This window comes from Podarcis liolepis, assembly GCF_965112155.1.
Source record: "Podarcis liolepis genome assembly, chromosome: 13".
In the NCBI taxonomy this organism is placed as follows: Eukaryota; Metazoa; Chordata; class Lepidosauria; order Squamata; family Lacertidae; genus Podarcis; species Podarcis liolepis.
This window is the reverse complement of record NC_139573.1, coordinates 22,621,606-22,639,464: the sequence shown is the minus strand read 5'-3', so window position 1 is coordinate 22,639,464 and position 17,859 is coordinate 22,621,606. Positions and strand designations below refer to the sequence as shown.

The following is a 17,859-nucleotide window of genomic DNA, read 5'->3' as shown; positions in this document are numbered from 1 at the left end:
CCTTACATTTCCAGACATTTTATTTTTCAAATCAAGCTCAGTCGCTTCTCATCTGTTGAGCAAAATAAGGTAAGGAAGAAGGCAATAGGCAGGTCGGTCCCCCAGTGGAAGCTCAGTCTTCGAGGGTCAGCATTCAGACCTTCTGAGCTTTCTCTGAGGACAGGCCAACTTGCAAGCCAAAGCAAGATGGCCACAGTGAAACACATTGGGAGAAGGTAGGGTGGGTCACAAAAGGACATTGGTTAAGGCCAGGAGGAGGAGTGAAATCAAGAGGGTAGCCAAACTGGCATGGACATCAGTGGCTGCCAATTTCTCATGTGTGGTGTCTTCAATCCAGTCCATGAAGGAGGTGACTAGGGTGTAGATGCCGGGTTGAGAGCTCTCCACACAACCAAATGTTATGCTCACTCCAGTCAGGAACCAGACATCATTCTGCTGACAGACTAGAGGTCCCCCTGAGTCGCCCTGCCAAGAAAAGGAGACAGGGTCTCCATTACTCTCTTGAGAAGAGGCACCAAAATGCACAGAGGGTTTGATAACCTGAAACAAATTGCATGAATGTGTTTATTTATCACACTGGTGTCCATTCCTGTTTCTCGTTTTCCAAGTTTGAAGTTCAGTTCTCCACATTTCCACATCAGCTTGCAATTGTTTTTAATAAAAAAAAAAGTCCTCATGAAATTTAATCAGCGTTTGAGAGCAAATTTCTCCTGATATGAATATTTTTGTACACCATTTTGCCTAATATGCACATTTTTTGCAAAGCAATTGCCTCCGATATAATTCAATTTTACATGTTATTTTGACTAACGTATGTATTAACACGCACACTTTGCTTTGGCACATGCATTTTTGTACATATTACTTGACTGGGGAACTACACTGCCCAAAAAAGCCCCACCAAAAACATATTTCAAAGGATGGCTGTGTTTGTTTTGCAAAGTGCAAATAAGGTAGCTTTACCTTAAATGCAAACCGAATAAAAAAAAATTCCCTTCTCTATCCTAACAAACTGGCATTATATTATGTGACATATTGCTGCTATTCTTTGAGATAATATAAGATCAACACCACTGCCTGTATTTCTGGACTCTCTTGGAGTGTGGTGGGATGGCACTGTCATGACACATACCGCAAAAATTACCACTACACCACCGTCTATATTTTCCAGGGCTGGACACTGCTACTGAAAACAAGTTTTGGTTCGGCTGCGATGACCACAAACTCACAATATTTCTGCCATCGTAGCCTCACAGGCTGCTCCTGTCCCCGCCCTGCAATATCCTACATCATTGCTATAATACTCTGGTTCATGATTCTTACAAAGCAGGCATGCTTCCCAACTTCTGAATACCCAGCACAGATCATGTCATCATAGATGAACCTGTAGCCCTTGGGGATGGTCTTGTCACTACTTATGTTGTGATAGACTCCGTTGCAGTCTTCAGCTTCTACGATCAGCACTTCCACCTTCTGTAGGGTCTGAGTGACTAGGAAGCCTTGGGCAAAAGAAAGGAAGCATAAGGCACAGTCTCAAATTTCACCAGACAACATTCATTACAGCCTTACTGGTTTTTAAGAGCCGACCAGCACGTAGTTTGCTGGTTTGGAACACAAAGTTGCCCAGCTTGTAAAGGATGGGCATGTTCTGAATCAGGCTTCATTCCCCACAAAAAAATTCTGCAGCTCAGTGATACAGACCACGCTAGCTCTTTCATCAAATCACAACAAAGTGATTAACAGTGATACCTGCATTGCAAGGGGATGGACTAGGACTCTTTGGGTCCCTTCCAACTCTACTCTTTTATGGTTCTATTGGGAACCAACTTGTGGTCAATGGCACTTCCACCAGGCTGGAAGGCCAGCTCACTAGCTGTGCAACTACGCCCCTGAGAAGTGAGGGAAGGGCCAGAAGAGGAAGTGGTCTGTATCCACCTGCATTCTTTGGGTCATGCTCTCTGCCAAGGCCAGGTGGAACTTAGACTGGCTTCAGGTGAGGTTCAAACAGGGCACCAGGCAGCATCAAAGCTGAATGCAGGGACCCAGGCTATGCTCCACAACCACAAAGCTGCTATGTTGATTCAGCAGGGAGAAAGCTGAGTCTCAGCCCTCTAGAACAGCAGCACAGCTGAGTCTTCATGGTGAACCCCACACATCCTGGAAGATGCTACCTTGCTTAAAGGAGGCCAGCTCTCTCCACTAGCCTCATGCTGTGATGGGGTTGGGTGAGTCTCTGGTCACGCTTGACCCTCCATGGAGTCTTCCCAGTCCAAAGATGGCAGTGCCACCTCCTTTGGCTGGGGTCATGCTGGCCCTACAAGTTCCTCTGGTTGAACTGCTTCTGGGGTGCACTTGAAGGGGGCACTGAAACCTGATCCCCGACCATGCTTTCCCCTACTTGTGATCATTGTTATGGGGCGCTCCTGCCATCTTCCCAACTTCTTATCAGCACAGATTCCTGTCTTCCTAGTCAATATGATTCCCAGCCTCCCGCCTAAGCCCTTCTTCTCCCCTAAAGCCACAAAGCAGTGCCACCATCTCCAATAAACAGCATGACTTAGCGAGACCCCAAGCTTGTTCTTACCTCCTTTAAAGGGGACGCCCCAGCCAGCAATCCAGCACATCATCCCTCCGTAGAAGACAAAAGGTTGAAAAGTATTTGGGAGGCAGACAGGCAAAATCATTTTGGAGAATTGCACTGCGTTTGCCAGATGCACCAGAGCAATATCGGCACTAAGGCCAACTCCAGCATAAAACGGGTGTATTATGATCTTGTTGACACTGGATGAGATCATGGCAGCCGTGGGTGCAGTGAGTTCATATTCCCCCAGGTTTACTCTGTACTCACGTACATTCAGTGGCCTGTGGGAGACAAGGAGCAATCAGTGACTTGCGCAGTGGGAAGGCTCGTGTTCAAATCCATACTCAGCTCTGAAGTTCTCTAGGAATCCTTTGGAAAGGAGCCCACTCTGTCTTCAAGGGGTTGTTGGGAGGCTAATCATCAAGTAGCTTCCTCAGAAGAAAACCCATCCCCCCTCCACACACCCACATAGGATTTACTTCCATAGAAACAGGTTTAGATATTCAGAGAAAAATGGATGAAGTACCCAAGCACTGTTCCTGGCTTCTGACACATGCTCTAAACCATTATAACACACCAAATAAGGCTCTAAATCAAGCAGACACTGTGCACTCTCCTTCCTCGGAGGTTTTCAAGCAGAGGTTGGATGGCCATCTGCCATGGATGTTTTAGCTGAGATTCCTACATTGCCGGGGGTTGGAGTAGATGACCCTCAGGGCCCCTTCCAACTCTACAATTCTATGAATCAGTTGCCAGCATAATAGTGTTCATTCTGCATTTGACATGATGAACTCTTAACTATGAGTAACTATTATAACTATTATTAATGTTGTATTTTATTAAAGTGAATTAATATTACACTTTAGAAAGTCACATTTCAAGTTGTTAACTCTAAACATGGTTTCCAAATTTTGCCATTTTTGGTATCAGCAACATGGATTTCTTGCGCTGAAGAATTTCAGTGGTGATGCTGGATCACATGGTGTTGATGATTATTTGTAATCAGGCCCTTCATCCCAAAGGAGCTCAGGGTGGCAAATAGCAAAATGTTAAAACAGTGCAAATTTAAAATCAAGTAAAAGTATTTAAACACAATTTAAAACCGTCTGAAAGAATTTAGAGCCTCTAAGAATCATTTAAAAGCAATTACATACCCTCGTCAAATTCAGGGTTGCCATGCCTTGTACCTCTCGGCCATCAAATGCCTGAGTCAACAGGAATGTTATTAAATTTCAAGTGAAAACCAATACAGAGGGAAACAGGAGCATCTCACCAGGGAGGGCATTCCATAAATGAGGAACCACCAGTGAGAAGTCCCTGTCACACCATGTCATAGGTCAATGCTAACTGGGCAGCAGCCAGAAGTGGCACCACCAACAGGGCCTCCCGGGCCAATCGTATGGCTCGAAATGGTTGATTAGACAATAATAATAATAATAATTTATTATTTATACCCCGCCTATCTGGCTGGGCTTCCCCAGTCACTCTGGGCAGCTCCCAACCGAATATTAAAAACACAATACAGCATTAAACATTAAAAACTTCCCTAAACAGGGCTGCCTTCAGATGTTTTTTAAATGTAAGGTAGTTGCTTATTGCCTTGACATCTGATGGGAGGGCAGGCACCACTACCAAGAAGGCCCTCTGCCTGGTTCCGTGTAACCTCACTTCTTGCAATGAGGGAACCGCCAGAAGGCCCTCTGTGCTGGACCTCAGTGTCTGGGCTGAACAATGGGGGTGGAGATGCTCCTTCAGGTATACAGGACTGAGGCTGTTTAGGGCTTTAAAGGTCAGTACCAACACTTTGAATTGTGCTCAGAAATGTACTGGGAGCCAATGCAGATCTCACAGGACCGGTGTTATATGATCTCGGCAGCCATTCCCAGTCACCAGTCTAGCTGCTGCATTCTGGATTAATTGCAGTTTCCGAGTCACCTTCAAAAGTAGCCCCATGTAGAGCGCACTGCAGTAGTCCAAGCAGGAGATAACAAGAGCATGCACCACTCTGGCGAGACAGTCTACAGGCAAGTAGGGTCTCAGCTTGCATACCAGATGAAGCTGGTAGACAGCTGCCCTGGACACAGAATTAACCTGTGCCTCCTTGGACAGCTGTAAGTCCAAAATGACTCCCAGGCTGCGCACCTGGTCCTTCAGGGGCACAGTTACCCCATAATAATGGTTGGCTGCACTGATCTTCCCAACAGGTTGCTTTCGACTCACCCGTCAAAGCAATGGGCAGCTGTCACCACCCACTGGGATGAGATCAGGCTTCCACCGCACACATGTACCCTGTTCCTTCGGATGCTGACGGTCCACGGCCATTCCCCTTCATCAGCTTCCTGCCACCCAGCTAAACGAGTGGTATGTTTCACTTCAGGCTGGCCGCAGGCTGCAGAGAGGAACCAGGAGGAGTCAGAGGGGCAGGGAGCAAAGCTAAGATTGGTGAACACCTGCCCCTTGTAGCTATGGACTCACATATCTTCCTCACCTGGTTGAGCAGAATTTTTATTGGTACCTGCAAAAGGAAAGGAGACAGGAGTCAAGAAGGCAGGGTGGGAAATTGTGAGCATTAAGGTGGAGCAGTGGTGGCTGGTCCCCATTGGGACTGATAGGGTGGGAGGCAAAGAGGCCAACAGTAGGTGGCACCAGAGCTGGCAGAGCCAACTAATTTTCATTTTGCCCCCATCCTCCTCCCTACTGAGTTCTACAAGGGGCAATACCAAGACTAAAGAGGAGAAAGCTGCCAGTTAGTGCTACCTTCAGGACTAGAAGCAAGGAAGGGGAATGAGACTTTGTGCTGACCACCAGGAAGGGCTTTTTCCACCTTGCTTGCCCCACTCTCCAGCTCAAGGGACACTGGGAGCTTTCAGAATGGAGCTGCTGCCACAGGCATTATGTGTGTCTTGTGATGAACGGAGTGGAAGACCATGGGTCACGGGGGTGGGAAGAGAGTGTGAGTGAATTCAAACATGCTTAGCTCATTTTTGGTTCTTTGTTTGCTAACGTTAATATTGCTTTACAGATGTAGTGCTTTGAATTTTATAATATGACTTTTATTGTGGTTGTGCTGTTTAGCCTCTTTTTTAGTTGTTTTGTTAATTGTGTTTTACAGAAGGCGGTTGTTTTGCTGGTTATTTGTCATTACTCACTGATGACTTGTTAATTATTTTATATGATTTATGTTGTAATTGGGATGTTCTATTATGTTTTTGTTAATTAATTAAAAGATGCCTTCTTCTTGGGAGAAAAGTGATGACAAACTTAGACAGCTTCTCAAAAAGAAGAGACATTACCTTGTCAACAAAGATCTGTATAGTTTAAGCTATGGTTTTCCCAGTAGTTATGTATGAAGTGAGAGCTGGACCATAAAGAAAGCTGATCGCCAGAGAATTGATGCTTTTGAACTGTGGTGCTGGAGGAGACTCTTGAGAGTCCCATGGAATGAAAAAAGATCAAACCTATCCATTCTGGTGGAAATCAACCCTGAGTGCTCACTGGAAAGACAGATTCTGAAGCTGAGGTTCAAATACTTTGGTCACCTCATGAGAAGAGAATACTCCCTGGTAAAGACCCTGATGTTGGATAAGATTTAGGGCACAAGGAGAAGGGGACGACAGAGGATGAGATGGTTGGACAGTGTTATAGAAGCAACCAACATGAATTTGACGAAACTCCAGGAGGCAGTGGAAGACAGGAGCGCCTGGCATGCTCTGGTCCATGAGGTCACAAAGAGTCTGATACAACTAATTGACTAAACAACAACATTATGTTATTGATATTTATTGTTTATAAGCCACTTTGTGACTCGTGTGAATGAAAAGTGGCATAGGAAGGAAGGAAGGAAGGAAGGAAGGAAGGAAGGAAGGAAGGAGGCAGCTGGGGTTTGCCTGAGGGCAGACTGATGTGATGGATAGCCTCCATGGAGATGAGCCCACAGGAACGCCAAGCTGGTCTATGGTGAAGTGTGGCCATGTCAAGAGCATGACAGAGCAAGCCACTAAAAAGCCAGCAATGGCTCCAATGAACACAGCAATTAATCTGCCTCTGGGGTGTTGATAAGAAACATCTTCTGAGTTCGGTAGCACAGAAATAGGTGCACGGAGGAAATCCAAACCTCCCAAAAGTCATTGAAAGGCAGACTATGTTTTGGTCCAGCTAAGAATTAGCCACAAGTCTGATCATACAGTACCAGAAAACAGAATTCAAGTCCTCCCACGTTCCAGACTCTGGGCTCCGAATACACAAAGACATCTCTTCTCAGTCACACATTTCCCCACATTAGACTTGCCAGCCAGATTCTGGCAGGGTCCCAGTGCATTTGATTTCTGCTTGCAAGGGGTCAACAAGTGAAATCTTCCCCAATATTGCATCTCCAAAAGAAAAGCAACCCATTTGAATGTTTGCATAAGATGCACTGGGTCTGGCAAGGGCAAAATGTGCTCCCAGAGCAGAGGATATAGTTTAGGTATTTAGGGCCCTGGATCTCATTTCTCAAGCCCCCTTAATTCCCACCAAACTTTCACCCCATCTACTAACACAACTGCTTTAACAGCTAGAGTCCGCACCTAGGAATCTGCATATCCCCTGGCTTCTAGGGCCTCTTGCTATGACCCACTGTCCTCTCAGTTAAAGTATCCTTGCCCTTTTGCTTCTTCCACTTTGTATCCCAACCCCAATTCCTCTCTCCCCCCCCCCCAAAGAGAATCCAGGAGTCCTGGATCATTCCTTCCCAAAAACGAGCAAAATTGGCAGCTCAGATGGGACACAGAATGGCTGCCATGCGTGGAGGGAAAGAGAACAGGGGTAGTTCTCACATTCCCAGGGGACCACACAGACAAATATACACCACTCCTGATGCCTCACCTCTCAACAAAAGGAGGAGGAGCACAATCTGGGAAGAGCAGAAACTCAGCATAGTCCGGGCAGCCCTGGATCATCCAACTCTGATGCCAACCAGAGAAGAGACTGCTGGGCTCGGCTGCTTAGTCCAAGCAACCTTTGCAGGATCAGTGCACCAGGGAAAGGGCACAATCCAAGAGCTGGTGGTTATTGTCCTGGTGGAGTCTGCTTAGCTGTTCTTCAACATCTACCACTCCATTCACGATATTTATTTGCAGAAATTTCTACACCACCAATAATGAGAAAAAGGATAATGTTGGTGAACAGCATAAAACAAACAATAAAATATGACAGTAATAATACTGACCTGTCTCATAGGTGGGGGGGGGGGTTAGGAGAAATGAGGTAATATAGAATTTGGGGAAATAATATAAAATTTGGAGGACTGATACAATACAGAATTTGGGGGATGGCTTCTGATCACAGGTTGTGGTCTGCCCTGCCCTCTATTTAAGCCAGCAAAGCACAACCGCTGTGCTACAAAACCCAACAGGTAAATGATCTTCAGCTCTGCCCGCAGTAGCACTCAGTGTAAACTCAAACACCATCCCAACTCCTCCCAGCCTTTATCCACATCCCAGCCCTAAAGTTGTCAAGGCCCCCAGCACCCCAAGGCCTGAAGGGCAAGGGGGTGGGGCTTGTGGTGTCATGATGAGGCAGAGCCACATGATGTCAAAAAGTTGTAAACCCCTGAAAGTCAAAACTTTGCTATAAGGTAACAGCAGCAGGCAACAGGGTAGATGAATCTGTCATTTCAGCTTTTCCCAGTCATTACACATTCCCTCCTCAAAAATGAACATTTCTCCTAATATTTGTATAGTTGTGCACAATTGTTCCTAGTAGAGGCATGTTTTGCAAGCAAAACCTCCTTAAAAGAATGCATTTTTGTACATTATTTTCACTAATACACACATTTTTTGGATGCACATTCTTTTGAAGAGCTGCATCTGACTATTCAGGCAAGTGCAATTTTCAAAGGAGACAGCTGTGTTCCTATTCACATATTGGTTCAATTCATTCATTTTTAACCTAACCTTGCTACAGAGTGCATACCAGATTCCTGTTGAAACTCTTATTCCCATTCCAAGATAAAGAACAGCAACTGACACACACAGGATATGAGGGAAACTTATGCCAGTTCCTTTTGGAGGGTTTACCACTGCTACTGACCCACTCATGGGGGCTATGAGGTCAATTTAGTATCTGCAAGCTGCCTTGAGTCCCATCAGTGAAAAAGGTGGGGTATTAATAAATTTATTATTACTATTATTATTATTATTACTATTATTAGTTATGCCAAGTTACTGCTCCAAGTGAATTGAGCATGCATAAGAGGAGTTTGGACTAGATGACCCACAGAGCCCCTTCCAACTCTGCAAGTCTGTGATTCTTTGATCTCTTCCTGCCTATTTTCTTCTCTCACACAGGCAATACACTTCTTTTTGTCACCATTTCCAAGCTACTTGAATCAGGAGTGCCAACTTGGTCCTGCAACTGTGGGTGCCCAGGGCCGTGGGTGCCATGCAGCGTGCATGGCCTTGGCCCTGAAATTTGTGGGTGCCAGGTCCCTTCATGGGGAATTTTATGGGTGCTTGGGCACCCAGGGCCCCAGGGAGTTGGCACTTATGACTTGAACCACTCCCAAGTCCAATCTTTTTTTTCTAACAAACAAAACAATACGACTGCTTCAAACCAAAGTGGATGGAGTGTGGGTGGATGAATGGAATGGAGTGGAGTGGAGTGGAGTGGTGGGGTAGGACAGGGCATGGTGGACTGAACACCCCACTCCACCTCCCACTGGTCAAATAAAATATTGATTGGACAACATAGTGTCTGCTGGCCCCTGGTGGCGAGGTGTGGAGGCACATGCAGATATGCTTAGCAGCCATTTGGTTCCATTGCCCAACTTCATTGTATACTTCAAAAGAGTCAATAATTTGTACTATTTTTGGATTCTGGTAGGTGGCCTCATGGCTATGACATCAGCCTGATGAACTCCCCCCACCCACCCCATTTTGCCTCATCCCCTTGCTTCATATAACATTTTGCCTGATGAAGAGCTCTGCGGAATCCGAAAGCTTGCCACGCTTCTGTGGCATTTAATAATGTATTAAGATTTTAGAGGAGCGTGGTTCCTCATGGGGCAACATGGCTACATTTGTTTTGTTTTTTTACAGAACTTGGTTGTATTTGTATGCAGATTAATATTTTCAAAAGGCACTCCCAACATTTCTCCGGATGTTTTCAAATGTACACTTTGTTGAACCTTGAGCCCTAAATTTAGGCTCAATCCTGTGATTGGGAGCTTAAACTGGTTTGTTAAGCAGGGTCCTGGGCAGCTCCCTGGCTGGGGTTTCTCCTAGGGTAGAGGAAAAGAGGACGTTGATCCATACAACACAATAGAAATAGCAATTTCCCAGACACCAGGACAATAGGCAGAAGCAAGTGCAAATCTCACGTGGGTTCACAAAGCGTACATGTCAGGAGATGGCCTTTTCCTGACATGCAAGGTTTACACACGCAAGCTTGTGGCAAAAGGAGAGGTTGTGCACAGGTGTTAGGGAATCCTCACCTCCCTGCAGTCTTAACTGACCACACATTGGAATAATCCCTTATCATTGTGACTCCAGTAATTTTGTAAAAAGCTGGCCCTTTCTACCTGTAGTTGTCAGATTATGGCTACATGTAAATGAAACGATGCATTTTGTCACGCATAAAAATCGCACAGGGACTCCACAGGTCTCCTCCACAAGCAGTAATGAATGAGTAAAAGATTGGTGCAAAGAGAAGGGCCTCTTTTCTCCAGCCAGCATCCAAACTGTCAGTTGGCTGCCGTTATGAGGGAGCTATGGACTCGATAGAGTCCATGAAACACAATGCTACAAAATGGTGGTCCTTCCAAGAAGTGGAGGGGGGGGGAGTCCTTCTCAAGATGGCAGCAGCCTCAGTCCACAGTTACATAACGATCTTGCGCTTGACCACCTCATCCCAGTGGTCGTTGGGCAGCCTCCCTTGGCTCGGGGATGCGGAAACGACCTTCCTAAAATGGCTCCCGGCGATCGCCGTTTCAATCCTTCCTTGCAAGGGTTGCTGTCAAGGCTTAAACAGGGTTAAAACACCAGAGATAAGGATTAAATGCTTCCCCGGAGACCAGAGAGACGCAGGAGCTTTGACAGACGGGTAGCATGACGGCAACCTTTGACCTCCCCCAAACTGGCGGAAGCAAGCCTCATAAAATGGGGCTTGGGAAGAGAATTATGTGCGGAGGAGACCTTCTCAGCATGGCTGCGTTTGAGCGCGCCCTTCGCCAGATGGCGGCGATTTCTGTCATAACCCGCCTGGCTTCCTCGCCCCGCCCGCACCACCACCACTCTCCGCTCTCTCTTTTATCTCTATGGTTCCTTCTCGAGCGTCCCTTTGACTTACTGTAGTTGTCTATGGTCTTCCGCACCCAATCGAAAGCAGCCGAGCGCTACCGAAGCGCATGCGCCGCTCCGCTCCTTCCGTCAAACCCGGCTGGGCCGTCCCGAGGTTGCGGTGCATGTTGGGATACTGGGGGTTCTGCTGCTTTTTCCTCTCTGGGGGGTCTGGGCTGAGGTTGCGGCTGCAGAGATGGTGAGTAGGGGAGGGGGAGCAGGAGAGGAGGGAGGGGGGCCGTCGGCAATAATAACAATAGTGCTGGTAGTAGTAATAGTGGCAGGGGTAGGATACTCTCCCTCCCACTTCCTCCGCCGGCCCCCGCCCCTCCGCCGGCCCCCTTCACCTTTTTCTACACCCCCCATACCCCAGGTTTAAGCATCTCCCTCCCGACCCCCAGCGCCTCCCCTGTGGCTCCCCCCACCCCGCCCCATCTTCTTCATATGTTCATTTCTTTTTGCCCTCTTACCCTCCAGTCCCCCTGTTCTCTGCCACCCCCTACCATCTTATTTCGTGGCAACCATCCCTTTCCCCTTTTTGGGTGGCAACCCTTTCCAGCCCCCCTTGTCCAAACGGGAGGAGGTCCCTCCGCGTCTCGTCCTCTTCTTCCCTTTCCTGTTTCCCTCTCTGCCCAGCATTGGGTGTGTGCGCTCCCTTGTTGTTGTTCACACTAATAATAGCGTCCAGGCGGTGTTTTTTTATCCTTCCCTTCCTCCATAGAGCCCAGGGCCATGTTTGTAGTTCTGCTCGGGCCCCCGAAATTTAATGCTTACAACAGCCCTGTGTGGTAGGTTGGGCTGGGAAGAGATGATTGGCACACGGCCGAGCAGGAAGTTTCACAGTCCCTACCCCTTTTTTCTGGGAGAATCTGAACTCAAGCCCCACTCTAGAATGTACCCATGACACCCAATGACCTGGTTATAGTCCTTTCTGTCTTTCTGCAAAGCATGCCTCATTTCTACCGTCACCCACCCACCAACATCTATCCTGTGTTGGTAATTCTGGCATGCCACAAATGCACGTTAACACACACAGACTATCATTGTGTTGTGTTGTGGAGCATCACTATCAAATAGGGAAGAGGATGAGATTCCTGTTAGGTGACCTCTTATCTAAGATTTCTACCCACTCCCTAGTAAGGTTAAATGAGCTGTTTAACGCTTCTGAAGCAAGGCTGTCCGTGCTGCTTTATGTTGACAAAAAAGCCAAGAAGAAGTTGAGGGGGGTGGGAAATGCATTCAATGATATTTCAGGATTACAGGAGTGGCAAGGAAAGGTTGAAAAGCCTGAGTGCTCTTAGTTTGTGGAGCAGGGTGGGGGGATAAGACCTTTCAATATAAGAGGTTTCTTGAAGCAGGATGCCAACCTACAGCCACTGAGAGTTGGGTGAGAGAAAGCTGTATTTGTTCTATTATTGTTTTTGTTGTTATTTTACTCCATCCTTCCTTGGGTTTCAAGGGGTGGGGTGGGACTTGGGTCTCATCCTGTCCTATGGTGGTTCAAGACACCAATCTTTTCTTGTTTCCTAATTAAACTTGAGAGAAGGGGGAAGTGTTTGAAGGTGGCTTCTGTGTCTGAAAATGCAGGAGACTACTGCTCTAAGGAGCTGAGGGAAGCATACACAGTCATTCTCACCCCATCCCACGCAATGTTATCGTCAAAACCACCCTGTGAGATATGGTAGACTAAAGGAAAGTGACTAGCCTAAGATCACCCAGTCAGCAGGGGTGTCATACAGATTTTCTTACTCCAGGAGATGTAACCAGCAAAGGATTGGTTTGTGTAGAATGGGTTGATTAAGCATCAGATAAGAGAGGCTTCCTTTCATGATGAAGGAGAAGCTAAATGGCCTTTCAGGGACCCTCAAATTCTTAATGGAAAGGTATCCAAGACAGTCCTAAGATTTTCAACAGAGGAGAAAAGACTTTGGATTACACCTCAAAGAAAATGAGCTGGAAAATGATGCCCACACATGTGAGAACAAAGGCTAATGTGGATACTTGAAATTATGTATCTGCATTATATGCAGTGTCAAAACTGCTGCACTACCTATTGTGGGGTATTATTGTTTTAGAATTTGTCAGCCCTAAAGAGGAAAGATGTTGAGTCTCCCCCTGAAACAAGATCCAGTGAACAGATTTAGAAATCAAAATACTGGGCCGATGGGGAGGAAACAGTCTGCATTTGGAGATCTTTATCACTGTTGTTACCGTATTTCAGTGCATGGACATCTGACCTTGCAATAATGAGAGAAGTTGGGGTTCTTTCAGTTCCAACATGAATGGAGACTGTTCCATGCTAGTTTAACTTCTTAAAGGATATTTATTTATTTATTTATTTTATTTATGAATTGTTTCCTATGAAACATCTGAAAGTGATTTAAATAAAATACAATAAAAAACATATTAAACCATTGCATATGTAAAAACTATCCCATTAGAATAAAAAAAACCTTCACTTAGAAGGCTTGTTGAGAGAAGTAAGTCTTCCACACAGGTGCTGAAAAGCCAATATAAACACCACATGATGTGCAGCAGTTGCTGTCCATTGAGCACTTTGACTTGCATACCTGCAAAATGCTGGTTAGTACCATGAGAACATGGTATTAACCTTGTTTACCCAAATTCAAAAGAAATAAGTTACACCTGGATGCTGTCATTGTGCCCGGGGGCATGTTGTACCTTGTGCCAAAAGAATTTTAAAGACTAGTCTACACATGAGTTGGTTGGATACTGAGGTGGTACAGCAGACTTTACCACATCAGGATGCAGAAGGGACACCACACTTTGGACTGCTCCTCCGTGCAAAAATGCCCTGCAAGCAGAAAACTAGAACACTAGAAAGAGATGTTCTAGGCTAGATGCTGATGTGCTAGTTCTCTAACAAAAGTGGAGTTGTTTTTTGTTTTTAAGCTTTGGGGAGGATTTTGAAAATGTTGCTTTTCCCCCACCTACAGTCTGAAGTGGTTCAGTGCCTTCCACCAACTTGTACAGCTTTCAGGGTTGGTTCAAACAACTGTTAAGGAAAAGATCACCTTCATTGCATGCAAAAAAAATCCTGGGTTGGTGTCTCCAGTTGAAAGGATTAGGGAGATGGTGGTGGGAAAAACTGAAGCCATAGAAAGCCAGTGACAATCGTAGCTGAGCTATTTGGTCACATAGTCAGACATAGTATAATGCAGGTTTCTATGAGTTGCTCCAACCTGCAAATAGCCACTCACATGGACACTTGTGAAAGGTCATAACTGCCTTTATGGAAGTGAGTAGGAACGCTCTTGAGAACTTAGAGGTTCTCTCTCTTCTTTCTTTCTAAAGTTATAAATGGCTTCCATGGCTCACGCTCCTGAAAAGGTGTTGTGCATCAGCGAATACTTGCTCACCATCCATTGCCACTTTTCCATTTGACAGGACGTCTTTTTAATGATCCGACGTCACAAGACGACCATCTTCACAGACGCCAAGGAGTCCAGTACGGTGTATGAGCTGAAAAGAATTGTTGAGGGGATACTTAAGAGACCCCCAGAAGAACAAAGGCTATACAAGGTAATGGGGGGGTGCTTTTTCTCACTGCAGAGCATACCCCAATATCCCCTCCCTGTGGATTGCAGCTATTATAATAACGGCTGGTCTGGTCAACTTTTGTATACAGTGTAGGTGGAGAGAGAGATAACGTCCTTTGCCTAGGGGGGCAAAATTATCTCGGGGCCAACCCTGGGCAGCGGTGATGCCCCTGGGATTCCCCCTTGTCCTTAGTCCTGCCCTCTCAGGGTAATTCCACTGCCCACAAATGGAGTGGAGCAGAGCTCAAGGCTGTGGGGGACCTCCCCATTGTGAAAAGCATAGGGTTGCGGATTTACCAAACACGTTGGCTTAATTTTTCACTCCGCTCCTCTCACAGCCTGCTGGAATGCCCCAGAATAAGTCTTGAAATATCAGCTCTACCCTTCAGTCCTACTGTTGCTCATTAAACACCCATCCCCATCACTCCCCCCCCCCCAGGATGCATGCTGTTGTGACAATGGTGTGTGCCTTTGCATGCTCCAATCTGCTGGTGTTATGGGGCCACCTTGGGGCCTGTACTCACAGAGGCTATCTCTGCTGTTCTTTACCCACCCCACTGCAGCAGAAGTTGTGTTGTGCTACCAGGTTAGTTTTTTGTGCATTGCTAAGATTTAATTTGTTGTGCAATTGCCACTTCACCCTCCAGGATGACCAACTGTTGGATGACAGCAAAACCCTCGGAGACTGTGGCTTCACCAGCCAGACAGCACGACCTCAGGCCCCAGCAACAGTTGGCTTGGCCTTCAGAGCCAGTGGTGAGTTGGGGTGTCTTGCTTTCTAGATTTGGGAAGGGGAAGGAATAAAATTTATTTGTTCCATGCATCTGTTGTCTGCCCTACAATTTGGGTACTTTTAGGCTGACTAGCCATTAAATCACCTGTTGCCATTCATCTTGGTGGAAATTATCAGGGCACCCGTTGCCTTGTGCAGGAATGAGTCGGTGGGAAGAATCTGGGTGCTGCCGGATCCTTGGCTTTTTCTCATGACCCTTTTTGACAAGGCGAATAGTGTGTAGCTGCTGCTTTGGGGCAGAAAGCTGTCTTGCAGTGCAAAGAATATGGGGGAAGCCGATAGGTAGTTTCTTTCCCCTTAGTTTGCAGGAGGCAAAGCAGAGAAATGCTACAATAATTTCACCCAATTCAAAGCATCTGTGTGAAACAGTATAGAAGTAAAATCCTCTTTTTAAGAAAGACTTGTGGGGGGGCTGATGTGGGAGTAAGCAGCTGCTATTTTGCATCGCACTCTGCTCACCCGTGCCTTTACAAAAGCTTTCAGCTCAGGGGTTGGACACCTCAGGACTGGGATACAAATGCGGTCCTCTCTGCCTGGTCTTCAGAACTCTTCCCCAGGACACCAACCATGCTTTGCATCCTCCTTGTGTCTTTTTGACTGTCTGAAACCTGTCCTTGAACTTGCAGCGATGCCTCTTGTTTGCCTAGCTAGAGAGGGGTGTGCGAGTGTGTGTTGAAAATTAGCCTACTGTATAAATGGAAAAATTGCATTTGTTGTTCTGCACTATTTGACCACAAGCCTTGTCCACCACTGCTGGCATGTGGGCTGCTCTTAGTTGACTTGTGGAATTGTTTGGTTCCAGCCTTGCTAGTTACCAGCTTGCACAAATTCAAACTGACTTTGTTGTCTTCTCCTCTTCCTCCTCTCGTGCAGAAGATGCCTTTGAGCCCCTGCGCATTGATCCCTTCTCCAGCCCCCCGGAGCTCCCAGACGTGATGAAGCCCCAGGACTCTGGCAGCAGCGCCAACGAGCAAGCGGTGCAGTGAGAGGCAAGAGGGCGACAGAGCGAGCTGCACAACCCGTGGCGCCCCTTCCCCACCACCCACTCCCTCCCTCAACCCTCCAGCGTGGAGAGAGACATGGCACTGTCGCACCCCTCCAATCCAGATCCCCCTTTTACTCCATCCCTCTCTATACAAGACCACACCTCCTTCCAAGCCCCTCCCCACTCATCAAACAGAGCAATGTTTTCATTTTTGGTTTTGGAAACAATAAAAGTTCAGCTGGTTTTTTTTTCCCTTTGTCTTGTGTTGTGGGCCTGTGCTATGAAACACAAAAAAACCCCTGCTTTCGGGGACTGGGATCATGTCATGACAACTAGCAAGTTTATGCCACACTGAATTTGTGGTGGTCTTTGAGATTCCAGCAAGCAGAGTCTTACGAGACCTTAAAGACTAGGACAGGCTCCCACTCTGGAATTTGTTGTGTGCTAAAAATGCTCTTCTAAGCCCCAGGGTAGGTATATTGTCACCGAACAAATGTTAATAGCCATCTCCCATCATGCTGGTGGGAACTTGAGTCCAACAACTTTTTTATTCTTGGATTATCACAATGCACTGCCCTTGAAGATGACTCAGAAATTCAACCAGTCCAAAATGCAGCAACCAGATACTGACTTGGGTTCTGTTTGGATCTCATAGAACCCCTTTAAAAACAGCTGCACTGGTTGCCAGTTCATTTCTGGGGCCAATTCAAGGTGCTCACATTCATGTGTGAAGCCCTAAATGACTCAGGCCCCAGCTACATGAAAGACCACCTCCTTCCCTACAGACCCTCTCAAGTGGTAAGAGGGGCAGAGGGACCATCTTGGTAGTTCCTCTGCCCTCAGAGGCGTGTGAGGCAGTAGGCCAGGAGGAAGCATTTTATATGGCAGCCCTTTAGTTTATGGCGCCTTTATTTTTGTTTCTGGTAACTGCTGAAGATGCACCTCTTTACCATGGCTTTTGACATTTAAGGTATATATTTTTAGAACCCACCTTAATTCTGTGGTGGCAATTTGTTTTAAACTGTTTGTAGAAATGTGTTTTGATTTTGTAACCCACCTTGTGGCCCTGAGGTAAATAAAGGGTGGGTAATAAATTATAACATCTTGGCCACAGTTTCACCATCCTTCATCTACAGTGGAACCATAAACTGGGTCAATTCCATCATTCTGAAAGTACCTGGGAATGATGTTTTTGCAAGGGAGCTAGGCATAGCTAAGGGCTTACCTGTAATCCATCTAGTATAACATTTAAAATTACAGTAAGCCTGTAACACACATGGAGGTTGCGTTCCAATGATCCCGCCTAAACCCAAAATCGCGTATAGCCAAAACACATGGGTACAATGGTGGGTAAGATTGCCAAAGTACCCCCACCCCCATCCGGACGCCCACCCTTTTTCTGCTCCCTTTTTACATTTTTTTTGCCAAGTGCAGGAAGCTGATTGTACACAAGATAAATGTAAGTTGCAGGCTGACTGTACTTGGAGAAACCCTCGTTTTAAGATCTTTCAGCATGGCTAGTTCCCAGAATTTTCAAGGACATTCTTCATGGTCTTCAAGCAGCACATTTTGTTCCCCAGCCACTGGGCCTTTTTAAAAAATTGAAATAAAACACAACTTGAGGC

The 17,859-nt window shown here is 46.4% G+C and overlaps 2 protein-coding genes across 9 annotated transcripts; one reads left to right on the top strand and one right to left on the bottom strand.

Annotated features, from left to right (window-relative positions):
* Window positions 1-2: 2 nt before the first annotated feature.
* On the bottom strand, window positions 3-10,855 carry LOC310692312 (serine protease 27-like). Of its 8 annotated transcripts, none has more exons than XM_083473038.1 (7): window positions 10,753-10,855; window positions 7,445-7,704; window positions 5,070-5,096; window positions 4,802-4,970; window positions 2,585-2,862; window positions 1,324-1,499; window positions 3-465 (listed from the first exon to the last, which is right to left on the bottom strand). In XM_083473038.1, exons 2-7 carry the CDS (start codon window positions 7,494-7,496, stop codon window positions 226-228), a joined length of 942 nt encoding a protein of 313 aa, XP_083329164.1. In that variant the 5' UTR covers window positions 7,497-7,704; window positions 10,753-10,855; the 3' UTR covers window positions 3-225. The 8 variants fall into 8 exon arrangements, with proteins under 8 accessions (XP_083329164.1, XP_083329162.1, XP_083329163.1 ...); XM_083473036.1 differs by having other exon boundaries at window positions 10,140-10,788; XM_083473037.1 differs by having other exon boundaries at window positions 10,053-10,763.
* An 80-nt stretch (window positions 10,856-10,935) lies between these two features.
* ELOB (elongin B) lies at window positions 10,936-16,485 on the top strand. The gene is made up of 4 exons (XM_083473067.1): window positions 10,936-11,095; window positions 14,305-14,439; window positions 15,104-15,212; window positions 16,123-16,485. The coding sequence occupies exons 1-4, from the start codon at window positions 11,093-11,095 to the stop codon at window positions 16,233-16,235; spliced, it is 360 nt and encodes a 119-aa protein (XP_083329193.1). The 5' UTR covers window positions 10,936-11,092; the 3' UTR covers window positions 16,236-16,485.
* Window positions 16,486-17,859: the final 1,374 nt, after the last annotated feature.